The sequence below is a fragment of the Esox lucius genome, chromosome 8 (genome assembly GCF_011004845.1).
Source record: "Esox lucius isolate fEsoLuc1 chromosome 8, fEsoLuc1.pri, whole genome shotgun sequence".
In the NCBI taxonomy this organism is placed as follows: domain Eukaryota; kingdom Metazoa; phylum Chordata; class Actinopteri; order Esociformes; family Esocidae; genus Esox; species Esox lucius.
In genome coordinates this window covers 14,660,523-14,677,088 of record NC_047576.1, presented here as the reverse complement: position 1 = coordinate 14,677,088, position 16,566 = coordinate 14,660,523, and the positions used below count along the sequence as shown (strand labels likewise).

General features: G+C 47.3%; 1 protein-coding gene across 1 annotated transcript in view; it reads left to right on the top strand.

The window, feature by feature from the left end:
* Nucleotides 1-16,566, top strand: part of adamts10 (ADAM metallopeptidase with thrombospondin type 1 motif, 10) — a 45,073-nt gene that overhangs the window by 9,125 nt on the left and 19,382 nt on the right. The window contains exons 3-13 of the mRNA XM_013134896.4: nt 3,144-3,514; nt 4,654-4,813; nt 4,994-5,196; nt 5,677-5,760; nt 7,016-7,161; nt 8,366-8,409; nt 10,966-11,071; nt 14,362-14,508; nt 14,657-14,798; nt 16,167-16,274; nt 16,400-16,545. Coding sequence (XP_012990350.2) covers nt 3,144-3,514; nt 4,654-4,813; nt 4,994-5,196; nt 5,677-5,760; nt 7,016-7,161; nt 8,366-8,409; nt 10,966-11,071; nt 14,362-14,508; nt 14,657-14,798; nt 16,167-16,274; nt 16,400-16,545 — 1,657 coding nt within the window. The remainder of the gene's footprint in view (nt 1-3,143; nt 3,515-4,653; nt 4,814-4,993; nt 5,197-5,676; nt 5,761-7,015; nt 7,162-8,365; nt 8,410-10,965; nt 11,072-14,361; nt 14,509-14,656; nt 14,799-16,166; nt 16,275-16,399; nt 16,546-16,566) is intronic.

The following is a 16,566-nucleotide window of genomic DNA, read 5'->3' as shown; positions in this document are numbered from 1 at the left end:
TGTTATTGAACCATCGCACGGAGTGTATGTAGAAAACGCTCTCTGGTTGAGGTGTGACAGGCAAGGCAAGAGTTAGGAGTAGAGGAACTGCTGACATGGCCCAACTGTGGAGGAGGCATATTAACCCTTTCAGCCAGGCATGGATGAGTGACTAAAGAGAGGGAGCCCAGCCTCACCACTCTGCCCAGACTAGAGATGTACAGCTGCAGCGCATCTGTGGCAGCGAGGGGGGAGAGAGGGAGGAAGGAGCCCTTCTCTGGGAAAGCTACAGTAAAAAGGGCCACTGTTCTCATTCCCCTCTTTTCTTAAAGAGGCTAATTGAAGGTTTCTTTCTTCTAAAAGCTAAAATAAACAGAACCCTGGATAGTGCTTAATGACAGTTTCTTTTATAAAAGGTAAGCACTCTGCAGACTTTTATTATTTTACGGGCCTCTCTTTAACTAGTTGGGTTTCTTGATGAGTAATGATAGCTCCCCCCTTGTCATTAGATAATAGATCAAAAGAATTGGAGGAATGGTTTGTGCACCAGTGGCGTCGAGCTGGGAGCAGCATTGTATCAGCTGCACGCCTGGCGTTCTCTTGTGATAACTTTAGTCCTGTGTGATGACCTATGTACGGGTGGTCTCAACCGAAGTAGGGGACCCGGTCGAGGTCCAGATACCACGCAACCCCAAGCAACACTCGTACCGTATTTAGCCAACGGCACAACCCTATTTTCCATTGTACCAGCCATATTTCCCTTTTGAAGTAGCCTGCACATGTTGACCCAGTGTACTGGGAGGGGGCCGGCAGCATGGCTGTAGCCTTATGAAAGTAACGGTGGAGCCCAGACAGTCAGCCCAGCTGTCTCACACTCATTCATTAGGCAGGCTTATCACTATGTGGCTGTTTCAGATTAGACAGTCGCAGGACAAAGCCGCACAGGTAAGGCAGAAAGAGCAGCTGTGCGGCTGTGATGCCGTGGTGGGCTGGAGGAGGGGAGAGTGGGGGTACTGTACACTGGAAATTAGGCCTAATTAGATATTTAAATGATTGGCTTTGTCTGAAAACTGAACTCCAAGTCCCCTCCAGACCTCTGGGATGCTTTCCTGTCCCAGGTCCTTATGGCCATGTGAGAATACCAAATTTTATGTGGGGCAATTTGTTATGGTTGTCTGAAAATCTTGCAGGGAGAGTAATTCAAAGCGCCTTTTACTGACTGTTGCAGAATGTGCTGAAGGATGTGAAATAGGGCTGGGGTTTGGAGGGGTCTTTGGGGCTGTAATGGGGCTTGTTGTTTATTTAAACTGGCCTGGCCACATATACAGAGAGGCCGGGTCTGGACTCACGGTACAGACACTAATCTCTGCCTGTTTACTCTCAGTGGGGAGGGCTGTTTCTCTACAAAACAAGGCAAATGGCCTTGATAAAAAATGGACTCATTTCTATTGACCTTTCCCCTGTTAGTGCAGTGTTTCAAGTGCTGTGTTTGGACAATAAATCTCTGGGCCTTCAGCCGGAGACAGGAAGTATACGATTTCAGGGTTGCCGTGGAGACAGCCTTTGGCCTTGGGAGGTATAGTGTGGATTGAGAGTGTCCTTAGAATCCTACTAGTCTCTAATGACTGGCCTGTCCTTATGAGCAGAGATTGACAGTTTTTTCACAGAAAATGTAGTTTAAATGCATATGTAAAATACTTTTGAGCATTTAGTAATTTCTATTTCAATGGCCTAAACTACAGTCTAATTCAGAAGGCTGTATGACAGTCCTGATAAAAATGTGGTCTTTCTTGGGGGTTGGAGTGCTTTAGAATAATAATATCCGGCATGGTTTAAACGTTTACACACACATATATTGGTAATTGTAACCTTAGCGCTTTAAAGTTAACAGGTGTGGCATATCAAGAAGCTAATTGAACAGCATGATCATAACACAGCAGCTCCTTATTCTGGGTACAATAAAAGGCCACTGTAAAATGTGGAGTTTTGTCTCTAGTTATGAGGCAGTGTACAGTTGGCATGTCTACTGCAGGAATGTCCACCAGAGACGTTGCCAGAGAATTTGGCAGTATGTCCAACTGGCCTTAAAACCGCAGACTATGTGTAACCACGCCAGGACAGGACCTGCAGATTTGGCTTTTTCACCTGCAGAATCGTCTAGTCCAGCCAACCGGGCAGCTGATGAAATTATGGGTCTGAACAACCAAAGAATTCCTACACTCACCGGAAGTTCATCTGTGTATTCTTACTCACGCCCACAATTGTTTTTTCAAGGTATCTGTGACAAAAGTATCTGTATTCCTGGTCATGTAAACTCCATAGGTTAGGGCCCAATGATTGACTGACTTGATTTATTTCAATTGACTGATTTCCTTATTTGAACCGTGACTTTGTAAAATCTCCTAAATTGTTACATGGTGCATTTATATTTTTATTCAGTCAGTGTAGATAAAGGTTTGCCGATCTTGCTACAGTTATACAACATGTAGTTTGGAATAGTGTATCTTGCCCATTGGTATGACTATAAGCGAGCAAACAAAGCTTTTTATATTCATGTCCTAGGCTACTGGTTCCAGACAGGGAGATGTATTGGTATTGGAGCAAGCTTGCAGCGTCATAGATGGATGTACTGTATAGCTTACCTGTCAAGGAGGAAGATAGTCAATGCAGAGGCGGTGCTACACAACATCTAAACCAGAACATACTAGAGAAAATCATCAGGGCAATGCTGCTGAATAAACCGACAATAACTAACTGTGTTTGAATTACTCCATCTTTCCCCTATACATTTGAATTGTTATTGGCATGTTTTTGCTTTTGTACGGAAAATCTTATAAATGGCTTCTTTTGCTTCTTTTGCATTGTAGAACATGAAGCTACTGTTTTTAACAAAAGCACAGACCCTTTTTTTATGTGCCACTGCTTTATAAGTCAAGCATGGCTCTTGCATTTGGAGTGTTCCTGCCCTTTGTTTTTATTTTTAGAATTTGTTCTCTGGGAACTTTATCGAAGCCAGCCCTTAGGATTCTAGTCACTGTTGTTGAATCCCCCTCCATCCATGGTTTGCTGAAGCACAATGGCCGTTCTAAACTGTTGAATTACAATATCATTAATCATGAGGGTTTGTGCTCAGTCTCTTTCCTCCGCTCTCTGTCTCATTCCAGCAACGTTCCTGTCCAGCCTGGGCCAGTATGAGATTGCCATCCCGGTCCGGGTGGGGCCGCAGGGCGAGACCCTGGACCCAGAGGATAAGGGTGCAGATGACCCCATCCACCAGGGGAGAAGCCGTCGTAGCGCTGAGGACCAGCAACAGGACCTGCAGCAGCTGTACTACCAGCTCTCCACCCCCAAAACCAGCTTCCTCCTCAACTTGACCCGGCAGGGGGGCCTGCTTTCCCGCCAGTTCCGCGTGGAGTACTGGAGAAGGGGCCGTCTGGCCTGGAGCCACCCGTATTCCCCTCAGTGTCTCTACGTAGGCCACCTGCAGAGTCAGCCGCACTCCAGCAAGGTGGCTCTTAGCAACTGTAACGGCCTGGTAAGAGCCTGACCCGTGTAGTTGTGCTCGCGCTGTTAGCTCGCTGTCTTATCGTTCCGTGGTCTCGTTGACCTGTCGTCTGGGTCCTGTTGTCCTTGGCCTCAGTGAAGTCAAGCATAAAGATGCTCCAGAGGACTCTTCTAAAATCCTCTGCATTAGGACTCAGTTTACTAGGACCAGGTCCCTGGGGCCTGAACTGGACCAAGGTAGCAACTGGACCAAGGTTTCGCACACATGCTTTTCTGGGCCTGGAGTAATAATGCACCTGGGTGAATGAGGAAATTCCAGAGCCTGTTCTTATCACCGGACTTCCCCTGCTGGTCCCAAATCATAATGTCACTAAGGCATATTCACAGCAGAACTTTTCAACCAATTGGTAGTCGGTGAGCACTGCCGCCCACTGCAGACCTCTTTGAAATAATGAAATCAGTCAAATGACACAATTCCAATTTGTCTTTTGACACATGAAAGCATTCTCCTTGTCCATTGATTCTTGTGATCCTTTACAGCTAATAACTAATTGGGCCCATAATAACAGGGGTAAATACAGCCAAGGATTACATCCGCTCACAAAGGATTAATAAGCCCCACGCATAATTACTTGTGGTCAGACTAGCATAAGTTAATTCAGCAGGGAATCCGCTGTGTGTCCACGAGAGCATCACTAAACCCATTATAGGATTAGGTAGACTCTGAAAGTGCCCTGCTATAGTAATGACTAGAGAGCTGGGGGGAAACACTGACTCTGACCTCGGAGACTGGAGCCAACAGATCTAATCAGGGGAAGTGTTACAATGTCTCCCCGTCTCCTCTCCGCGGAGAGACTCATGAATCCCCACTCAGATAGGATCAACCACTGTATGTTTCTGACCTACAGAACAGTCTAGAAGAGGGGTGAAAGCCTGTGTTTGTTTAGGCCCAGGCTGATGAGAGACTGATATGATTACGATCCCAGAGATGTTTAAGTACCGTTTTGAACTCTATTGACTTAGGGGGAGAGAGATGTTAGAGACGGGCAAAAGACCTCCAGTGTAGCTGCTGTAATGGGCCTGACTCACAGCTGAGATAGAGTCCAGAGTCACGTCACCAGCAGCCTTCACAGGGCCTCTGGCTCAACTTTGCTTTTCTGGCTTTTCCAGCAGGGGGTCATCATAGCGGGGGACGAGGAGTACCTCATCGAGCCTCTGACCCCAGCCGAAAACCTCTCGAGGGCGGAGAGGGGGGAGAGCCGCCCTCATGTGATCTACAAGAGGTCATCTCTCCGGCACCAGTACATGGACCAGTCCTGTGGGGTCCTTGGTAGGTAGAGATCTCTGTGCTTGACTTACAACATGATCATTCATGTTCAACTGGCGACGATTGGCTCAACATGGTGTATGTTATCCAATGTACAGCAGTCTCCTTGTGTGGGACGTGACCTTGTTTTCCTTTCTCTCCTCTAAATTCCCTCAAACCCCTGGGTGTGTGTTTGTGTCTAAGATGAGAAGCCGGGGAAGGGCATGTCCTGGTGGCAGAGGACTCTAAAGCCCCCCCCCAACCCCATTAGCCGCGGCCAGCTTCCCCTGAAGAGGTCTGTGAGCCGAGAGCGCTATGTCGAAACACTGGTGGTGGCCGACAAAATGATGGTGGGCTACCATGGCCGACGGGACATCGAGCAGTACATCCTGGCTGTCATGAATATTGTAAGTTTCACAATCGAGTCAGATCTCTACAGCTGGCAGGTTGAACATCTTTAAAAAGCCATTGGTAAAAAGCTCTGTCATCTCCGTCATCTCCATCATCCCCCAACGTTTGTTATGTCTGTATATTGGATTGTGTCTAGGATTGTCACTGTATCAACTGGTTCTTCTGTGTTCACCTAGCTGAGGTCATGGCATGTTTAATGGTATGTATTTCACAGGATATCATTTCACATCCTGTCCATCAGGTGGCTACACATACTCATGTCTGGAATGTGTTTAATGAACGGTTGGCCTCATTTTACTGTTCCACACAGGTTTGCCTCCGTCCAGTTACAAAGTGGGACACACTGTAAAAAGATACTTAATGACACAAGTTGACAATAATGACTGAGTGTCTGAGCCTTGGCCGGTGAGTGGAAGTGGTGAATGATGTGTCAGCTCTTTTTAAGACTGGTCTTTTCTTGTTTCCCTGGAGGTCAGGTTGCCAAACTGTTCCAGGATTCTAGCCTGGGGAACGCAGTTAACATCGTGGTGACCCGCCTCATCCTGCTCGTGGAGGACCAGGTATTCTCATCCCTTTCAATTCCGGAAAAATCACTGGAGGCTCGGTGGACTCAGTGGATTCTGCATCCATCCACCCTGACTTTGCTTCGCTCCGCATCTCAGTCCAGCCCAGCCTGGTTTCCTGGCCAGCATCTATGAGTTCCTTGTTTGTGTCAAATTATCGGCTTAAGTGTCCTTCCTCCCCCCTGCTGCTGGCGGAGGCTGTCTTGTAAGTAGAGCCGTTCGTCGTGGTGGAGCATAAGCGACCAGCCAGGCAGTCCAGCTGTGACTGCACTTGTTGCTGCTGGTGACCTGTCAGCTCGTTGCTATGACGCACGGCAGTGCCCTAGAAAAGCCCCTGTGTAACATTTGAAACATTTAAATGTGAAGCCGGGGCAGACCGACCTTCCTGTGGCACAGGGTTCTGTCCACCTGTTCCCTGGTGATTGACATGAATGTCACGTGATGTGCTTGGTCCCTGTCCAGTCTGAAGCCAGCCTGGCCAGGCAAAGTGCAGCTCATGGTATGCGGTCAGACTGAGTGCCAGGACAGGGTTACACTCTCTGACGCAATGTGGCCCTAATAAGCTTCGTATGGACGACGGAAAGGGCTTTAGAGGGAGAGCAGTAATTTTGCGGCGATTGTACTGTAGTAGTGTATTAACAGCTTGTGTGATTCATAATAGAGAACTTAAAATAAGTACCAAACATTTGCCCCGAGCACGTGTCATTCTGACAACACAAATAAATAAATGTGCTGATTATTAGCAGTAGTGCTGGTGTTACTCTGGCGCTTGGCTCTGTTGAGGTTGGGGTCAGACCAGAAGTAAGGCTCCCATTGCAGCGCTGTTTCCATGAAAACTGCCCCAGGCCAGTCAGGTGGCCCACTTAGCTTAGAGATTGCGGGGACGAGACAATTACTAATTATGTCACCACCATGTGCATTCCTCTGTTACGAGCGAACCTAGCTGTGGCCAGGAGAGTATTCCCTCCCATCTGCCGAGGCGGCTAACGGCCGAGGGCAGTGTAGAGCCGCTGTCCCCAGTTCAGTCCAGGATCCCTGTGGCGGAGGACTGGTCTGCTGATGCTCTTTGCACAGCTACAGTTCTGCTGGTAACTGATTTTTATGTAGGAAAAATGAATTATTGAAGCACATGGAGAACGTCTTTCTCATAGTCCATCTGGCTTATACATAGTGGCAGTGACACCACAGCCACATCACATGATTTCACTGTTCCAGAATCTATTGATTTCAGACCGCTCTCTGTCTCTGTCAGCCAACTCTAGAGATCAACCATCATGCAGGCAAGTCACTGGATAGCTTCTGTAAATGGCAGAAATCCATCCAAAACCGAAATGGCAACGGGAATGCCATCCCAGACAACGGCATCGCTCACCACGACACCGCCGTACTCATCACCAGGTCAGCACTCACAGCACCAGAACATTCTTTTTGAGATGAGCACTCTTGAGATGAGCACTCTTTCACATAGTCATCTATTGACACCAAAGGGAACATTCTAAACGAATTCATAGATAATGCCACTCTGTGGCATACCTTATTACAAAAGGTATGCTAACATATTACAAAAGGTATGCTGCACACAATAAAACCCTCTGTAGTCTATTTCCATCACGGTCTACCACTGATCCACAAGCTTTATGTGCTGCTTGATTCCTTCTTAGTTGGATAATGTTTTTAGTGGTCCATTCATATGAAATCGTATTAGCAACATAAACAGATTACAGCAGGTAGAAAAGTTGCAGCGGAATGCTGAGTTTTGTGGCTCCTTTTGACTCATGGCCTCTCATTAACACCAAGTATGGATTTGTGTCTTGACTGGAGTGACAAAACCTAGGCTGTTCTACTAAACTGAGCATCTGGAACGAGAGAGCTGTAAAGCAGCAGAGAGGCAGACGGAGGAGAGAGAGGGTGAGAGAGGCAGAGAGAGAGAGAGAGAGGGAGGCAGTGGGAGAGTGAGGCTGCGGGCGAGGGGGAGATAGAGGCAGGGAGAGATAGAGGCAGAGAAGGAATCAGCACACAGCTGCCTTGAATTTGACAGCCCTGAGTTGGGCCAAGGCAGTCTCTTTAGGGGGAAAACAGCAACAGCAGTGGAAACAATACTGCAGAGATACAACAGAGCACCATTCACTTGAAAACGCTCCTTTGCTCCAGGCATGGTCATCTCTTCCGAGGCTTCTGTAGTATCTTTCTTTGGAATGTCCTGGGATGTTTGTGAGAACAGGTTCTTTATATTAAGACTTTTATCACATTTCCAGAACACACAGCAGTGAACATTCATTTATTTCCTGCAATTGTTCAGAATGTTTCGTATCGTTTGCTTATCGGGTTTGTTGTGAATCCATTGAGCTTAGTGTCTCTGAGAGTAGTCAGAGAGAAAAGAGGAGAGGCAAGAGTGAAAGAGAAAGAGAGGATAAGAGTACAGAGAGAAAGTGTCCCTGCAAGCGTGAGTGCATGTGTGTGTAGGGGTCTGTGTGTGTGATGTCATATCTAAGAGCTTCTTGCTGAATGTTTTAGTGTGAATGCATTTTAGGGTGGGGAATCACAGACTGCCAGGTTATTCATTTCAGTAAATGACCTGGTTTATTTTCGATCCGGTTTCCAGGTACGACATCTGCATCTACAAGAACAAGCCATGTGGAACCCTAGGTAGGACATGTGGTTAACCCTGCACACAGTGCACACCCTGGACACACTGAACACACTGGACACACTGGACACCCTGGACACACTGAACACACTGGACACCCTGGACACACTGGACACCCTGGACACACTGAACACCCTGGACACACTGGACACCCTGGACACACTGAACACACTGGACACCCTGTGCACCCCGCACACACCTCACACACAGCACACACCTCACACACTGGACACCCTGCACACACTGGACACACTGCACACACCTCACACACTGGACACCCTGCACACACTGGACACACTTCACACACAGCACACACTGCACACAATGGACACACTGCACACAATGGACACACTGCACACACCTCACACACTGGACACCCTTCACACACTGGACACCCTGCACAGACTGGACACCCTTTACAAAATGGACACCCTGCACACACCTCACACACTGGACACCCTTCACACAATGGACACCCTGCACACACTGGACACACTGGACACCCTGCACACACTGGACACACCTCCCACACTGGTAACCCTGCAAACACTGGACACCCAGCACACACTGGACACAGTGGACACACTGCACACAATGGACACACTGCACACACTGGTCACTTGTTGGAAAGCACTGTCAGATAAATCAGGCTAAATAGAATCATCAGCAGCCAAGCCAAGACAAGCACTCAGGGACTCAGGACTTTACCCCTCAATATGACTAGGTACCTACCTACTGTATCTGCTGCACCTGACTAACCAGCTTGACTGACTAACACCTGACTGACCAGCGTGACTGACTAACACCTGACTGACCAGCGTGACTGACTAACACCTGACTGACCAGCGTGACTGACATACACCTGACTGACCAGCGTGACTGACTAACACCTGACTGACCAGCGTGACTGACTAACACCTGACTGACCAGCGTGACTGACATACACCTGACTGACCAGCGTGACTGACATACACCTGACTGACCAGCATGACTAACTAACACCTGACTGACCAGCGTGACTGACTAACACCTGACTGACCAGCATGACTGACATACACCTGACTAACCAGCATGACTGACTGACCAGCGTGACTGACATACACCTGACTGACCAGCATGACTAACTAACACCTGACTGACCAGCGTGACTGACTAACACCTGACTAACCAGCGTGACTGACTAACACCTGACTGACCAGCGTGACTGACATACACCTGACTGACCAGCATGACTAACTAACACCTGACTGACCAGCGTGACTGACTAACACCTGACTGACCAGCGAGACTGACTAACACCTGATTGACCAGCATGACTGACATACACCTGACTAACCAGCGTGACTGACATACACCTGACTAACCAGCGTGACTGACATACACCTGACTGACCAGCGTGACTGACTAACACCTGACTGACCAGCGTTGCTGACATACACCTGACTAACCAGCGTGACTGACATACACCTGACTAACCAGCGTGACTGACATACACCTGACTGACCAGCATGACTGACTAACATCTGACTGACCAGCGTGACTGACATACACCTGACTGACCAGCGTGACTGACTAACACCTGACTGACCAGCGTGACTGACTAACACCTGACTGACCAGCGTGACTGACATACACCTGACTGACCAGCGTGACTGACTAACACCTGACTGACCAGCGTGACTGACTAACACCTGACTGACCAGCGTGACTGACATACACCTGACTGACCAGCGTGACTGACTAACACCTGACTGACCAGCGTGGCTGACATACACCTGACTAACCAGCGTGACTGACATACACCTGACTAACCAACGTGACTGACATACACCTGAATGACCAGCGTGACTGACATACACCTGACTGACCAGCGTGACTGGCATACACCTGACTAACCAGCATGACTGACATACACCTGACTGACCAGCGTGACTGACATACACCTGACTAACCAGCGTGACTGACATACACCTGACTGACCAGCGTGACTGACATACACCTGACTGACCAGCGTGACTGACATACACCTGACTGACCAGCGTGACTGACATACACCTGACTAACCAGCGTGACTGACATACACCTGACTAACCAGCGTGACTGACATACACCTGACTGACCAGCGTGACTGACATACACCTGACTAACCAGCGTGACTGACATACACCTGACTGACCAGCGTGACTGACATACACCTGACTAACCAGCGTGACTGACATACACCTGACTGACCAGCGTGACTGACTAACACCTGACTGACCAGCGAGACTGACTAACACCTGATTGACCAGCGAGACTGACTAACACCTGATTGACCAGCATGACTGACATACACCTGACTAACCAGCGTGACTGACATACACCTGACTAACCAGCGTGACTGACATACACCTGACTGACCAGCGTGACTGACATACAGAATGAGATGTAAACGGTCTAGGTTTTTAAGTGTGTGGGTGGTGGCACCTTTGTATGTGCTTCAACATACATAAATGTGTTGGTGTGTGTTATGGACATGTATGGCGACGTGACAGTATTGTGTGTGTTTTTCCCAGGTCTGGCTCCAGTGGGAGGGATGTGTGAGCCGGAGAGGAGCTGCAGTATCAATGAGGACATTGGCCTGGCCACAGCCTTCACCATCGCCCACGAGATAGGACACACGTAAGGAGATCACCCGACTCATCCCCGATCACTAGGGCCCAGCTACTGCCTTCATCACCATCATCATAATCATGCTTTTGATAGACCATTTGGACCACAGGCTGAAACAAATCACTGTTAACCTGTGACTAGTGGGGCTTAAGCCAGACCCACGTGTAAATGCACCTCTCTTTGTTGCATTGATAGGGCTGAACAGAAAATGTTTCCTCCTTTGTGGGGTAGACAACTTTTGATGAATGATTAGATGATAATATAAACTAACTTTCCAGTCCAAAAATATAACATTCACAGAAAATCCGCATCTTTTACAGTTGCCCAGTTTTGTATCTTTATTTTGGTAAGAAAAACATGTTCATAGGTTAATTTCAAGAATTATATATGTTGATGTTCACACCAACTGGGTCCTATTCTGGGACAATAATTAATTCCTTTTGTGGCCAGTTACACATTGGATTTGGAGCAGTATCTTAAAAGAGCTGGTTGAATACAGCTTAATATCATGTTTGTTTGTTAATGTATTATTATTATTATTATTCAGTCAATATACAGTTGTGCTCAAACGTTTGCATACCCTTGGAGAATTGGTAATTTATGTACCATTAGTAAAGGTAAAACACGTCTTTTATTTCTTATGGGATTTATATTCAACTTTAGGTCATAACAGAATGGCACAATCATAAAACAAAACATGTAACAAAGAAAATAATTAACTGACCTCTGTTCAAAAGTCTGCATACCCTTAGTTCTTAATGCTCTTTAGCATCAATGACAGTGTGCAGTCTTTTGTAATAGTTGTCTATGAGGCCCCGAATCCTTGCAGGTGGTATACCTACCCATTCGTCTTGGCAAAATGCCTCCAGGTCATGCAAGGTTTTTGGACGTCTTGCATGAACCGCATGTTTGAGATCTCCACAGAGTGGCTCAATGATATTAAGGTCAGGACACTGTGATGGCCACTCCAGAAGCTTCACCTTTTTCTGCTGTAACCACCAAAGGGTCAATTTGGCCTTGTGCTTAGGGTACATACACTGATTGCAATATAAATGCCACAGTTGTGGGAAATTCACCTTTAATTTCCATTTTCACCTGTGTGTCTGTAAGGCCAAACATTCAAGGGTATGTAAACTTTGGATCAGGGCCATTTGGGTGATTTCTGCTATCATTATGATTTAAAAAGGAGCCAAACAACTATGTGATAATAAATGGCTTAATATGATCACTATCCTTAAGTAAAATACTTTTTTTTGCATGATTAGTCATATTTGCAAAATCAATGCCAAAACATTTTTGCCAAGGTATGCAAACTTATGGGCACAACTGTAATAACAAAACATATTACAGTTGTGTAACATATTATATGTTTTTAATGACAAATGTGGTTTTAAAACATGAGCATGTGTCATTTCAAAGAAGAACCGTATAGATGTTTGACATTCTGCTGAATACTTCAAGTCCCACCAAAACGTCTGGAATCTATTTACTTTCGGTCTCATTATGCAATGGTTTATTTTCTATAATGCAGTTAACATTTTATGGTGTATTTTTTCAACTTTGAAAGAAGTTCTTCGCAATCTTAATTCACTGTGCCGCAGTTACGTTTATCACAACTGTATTTTTGGCGACCATTACTACTGTGACCTGTCCCTGGGTTCTGGTCCCTGGGTTCTGGTCCCTGGGTTCTGGTCCCTGGGTTCTGGTCCCTGGGTTCTGGTCCCTGGGTTCTGGTCCCTGGGTTCTGGGCCGAACTAAGCTTAACTCAAAGCCTAGGCTGAAAGGGAGATGGAGTTGGAGTAGACCTTTTTCAAAGGAGAGCCTACGTTACAACTCCATGAGTGAATTACATTTATTGAGGACGTGTTCATGGCTTTATAAGCTCCATACATGTTCATTGCATTATTTCATTTCTTTCAGTCATATGCTATTTTTAAATGGAAGAGATTATTGGCTGGTACAATATATCATCCTGGGCCTTCCTTCATTTGTGTCAATAGGCATGTCCTCGCTTACTCGTGCATGCATTTTTACCTTAACGTGTGCCTGAGTAGAATGGACATGATCCACTGGACATGCTTGTCATTTCTTCATTCCCTGCAATGAAAGATGATTATGTTAGATTTGTTCTGCTATTCTACTTTCAAAAGCGTTGGTATTTTGAAAATCATTATTTGGGCAAAGTAATGGGGTATACCATTTACCGACGTGCTCACACTAGTCTAAGAGGTATTTTCACAGGTTGCGAACCAATTGGAGCTCCCACTTAATCAATCAATCAAATGTATTTATAAAGCCCTTTTTACATCAGCAGTTGTCCCAAAGTGCTTTTACAAAACACCCGGCCTTAAACCCCAAGGAGCAAACAGCAGTAGTGCTGAATTTCAGAGGCTAGGAAAAACTCCCTAAGAATGCCAAAATTTAGGAAGAAACCTAGAGAGGACCCAGGCTCAGACGGGTGACCAGTCCTCTTCTGGCTGTGCCAAGTGAAGATATTAAGAGTACAAATTGTAATAATTAATAAATGTCTGTGTGCTGAGTCCAGAGTCTATTTAAAATTAGTCCATGTTGGAAGCATGACCAGAGGGACAAGGACAGGGACAACACGGTGGAGGGGGAGGTGTCAGCACAGTGGCAGCTGAAATCATCAGGTATCATCTTGATCTGCAACACAACCAGGAGGACTTTGGACAGGGACAGCAATGGTTCTTTCAAGCCTGGGACTCCTCAGGTGTGGGCCAAGACCTCATGTCCTCCAAAGTTTAAAACGGCAGGAGACAGGAAAATTTAGAAAATGCATTCCTTAGATCTACAGGGATTTATAGTGGAAAAGGAGAACTGACCCTACTCCCCCAGCACAATAATATAGCAGCGTAAAACCTTGGGGCTGAGACATGTGGGTCCAGTGACACTGTGGCCCTATCCAGGGGAGGCCACGGACAGGGCCCAACAGGCAGGAAATCAATCCACCCACATTTCCAAGCATCAACCAAAGGGACCCCCACCAACCGCAACCACCCTGAAATGTTAGGTCCCAGTACTTTTGAACTTGATGGAGTGCTTATCCCCTGAGTCTGTCAGCAGGCCTTGTCTTTCTGTTTGTGGTGTGTGTATGTGTGAGAAGCTCCAGAGGCACTTGCCCAGACCCAATTATAAGGCCATGGTGTTAATGTGAGTTTAATGGAGAGGTTGTTTGAGCAAAAATGATTCTTTGGCCTGTTACCATCACCAATACCCATTTAACACCTGCTCAGTCACCGAGGTGATGTATCACAGAACTCTCTTTCTCTCTCTCTCAGGTTTGGAATGAACCATGATGGAGTGGGCAACGCGTGTGGCTCCCGCAGTCAGGAGACGGCCAAGCTGATGGCTGCACACATCACCATGAAGACCAACCCCTTTGTCTGGTCCGCCTGTAGCCGAGACTACATCACCAACTTCTTAGAGTGAGTCTGACTCACTCCTCCCTCCAGTAGCCTCAGGACATTAAAGGAAATGCAGGGTTCATCATGTATGGATCGTGGGATGGAAAACGATTGGTTCAGGTTTGGTCGGCCCCCTTGTCAGTGTCTTATCTGGCTTCTGTCCCTGCAGTTCAGGCATGGGCTCCTGCCTCAATAACATCCCCCCGAAGCAGGAGTTTGTGTACCCCACCACAGCCCCCGGCCAGGCCTACGATGCTGATGAACAGTGCCGCTTCCAGTACGGAGTGAAGTCTCGGCAGTGTAAATACGGGGTACCTACTCATCTTCCTCATTCGGTTCTACATTCTTTTCTAACTTGCTTGGTAAGACTGTATGGCTATTTTTACCAGACAGATACGGAAATGGAGCTCTCAGAACCATCTGATCCATCTGTACTGCCTGCAACTTACATCCCTCCTGTTTTGTTTTGTTTTATTTTGCCATGCAAGTTGACTTCTCATTTTCAGCAACGGCCTGTGAGCTTTAAGGTTTAACTGGGACAGAACGATAGTGGCAAAGCCTTGCTGGCTTCAATCTATCACACTTTTTGGTTACTGGTCTGATACTCTGACCACTCTGCTATCCTGTCAGTCTGCTACCCTTTCTGTCTGCCACCCTGCCACCCTGCTACCCTGTCAGTCTGCTACCCTGTCAGTCTGCCACCCTGCTACCCTGTCAGTCTGCCACCCTGCTACCCTGCCACCCTGCTACCCTGTCAGTCTGCTACCCTGTCAGTCTGCCACCCTGCTACCCTGTCAGTCTGCTACCCTGTCAGTCTGCCACCCTGCTACCCCGCCACCCCTTCCCTTACTCCAGAGCAGAGCAGAGCTGTCATCTGTGTTTAGGCCAGCCCTCCTCTCTACTTTTACATATTGTATTTCAAGCTCTTTGCCCAATCTGATCCCTTTGGCATGACTGCAGACATCATAGCTACTGATCTTTCACTGATATTTATGTGTTCTAAAGCAGCTTTTTATCTTTTCAACCAGCCTGTTGGTTTTCAGCCACGTGTGAAGAATATTTTTGTTTTGTGCTACTTTTATTGAATAACATCAAGTTTATTAAATGGTCGATTACATTGGTCCAACAGCTTAGGGAATGGACATCTGGAACAAAGTAGTATAATTATCATTAAAACTGTGTAGTCAGAATATTTGTATTTAAACAATAAGGCACAAGGCTGTATGTTATGTGGCAGATATAGTGCAGCTGAGGGCTGTTCTTAAACACGAAGCCAGACGAGGGACCTGGATACAGCCCATAGCTGGGGTATACTGGCCAAATACCACAAACCTCAGAGGTGCCTTATTGCTATTTTAAACCAGTGCAACTAAAACAGGTCAAACATTTATTTCCGTCCCACCCATGGTATACTGTCTCGTATACCATGGCTTGAGGGCCAGTATTCAGCCGCATTCAGGGCTTCGAACCACCCGGTCGATAAAATAAAATCCAGCTCCATATGTTGTTGCCATTGTAAAAACCTTAAATACATTAGCACCACAAAGGCCACAGAGACCAAAGCCAGTTCCGCCCACCGCTGGTGCCGTCTGCTCCGGGTCAGTGGGCACTTTCTGGCCCGGCTCACCGGGCCTGTGGTCTGAAATGACACGCTCTGACAGCTCTCCCTGTGCCTGCAGGAAGTCTGCAGTGAGCTGTGGTGCATGAGCAAGAGCAACCGCTGCATCACCAGCAGCATCCCCGCTGCGGAAGGAACCATCTGTCAGACCAACACCATAGAGAAGGGCGTACGTACCGGGAAGTTCCATTATCTGCAGAAATGGGGGGGGGGGGGGGGGGGGGGGGGGGTTTGGGAACACCTTACACCTCACCAGTTCCACAGCGGTTCCACAGCCTCTCGTGTGTGTTGCAGTGGTGCTATAAAAGGGTGTGTGTGGCTTACGGAACCCGCCCGGAGGGGGTGGATGGCGGGTGGGGGCTCTGGACCCCATGGGAGGAGTGCAGTCGTACCTGCGGAGGAGGAGTGTCCTCCTCCATCCGCCACTGTGACAGTCCCAGGTAAGTGGTGCTGTAGACGGG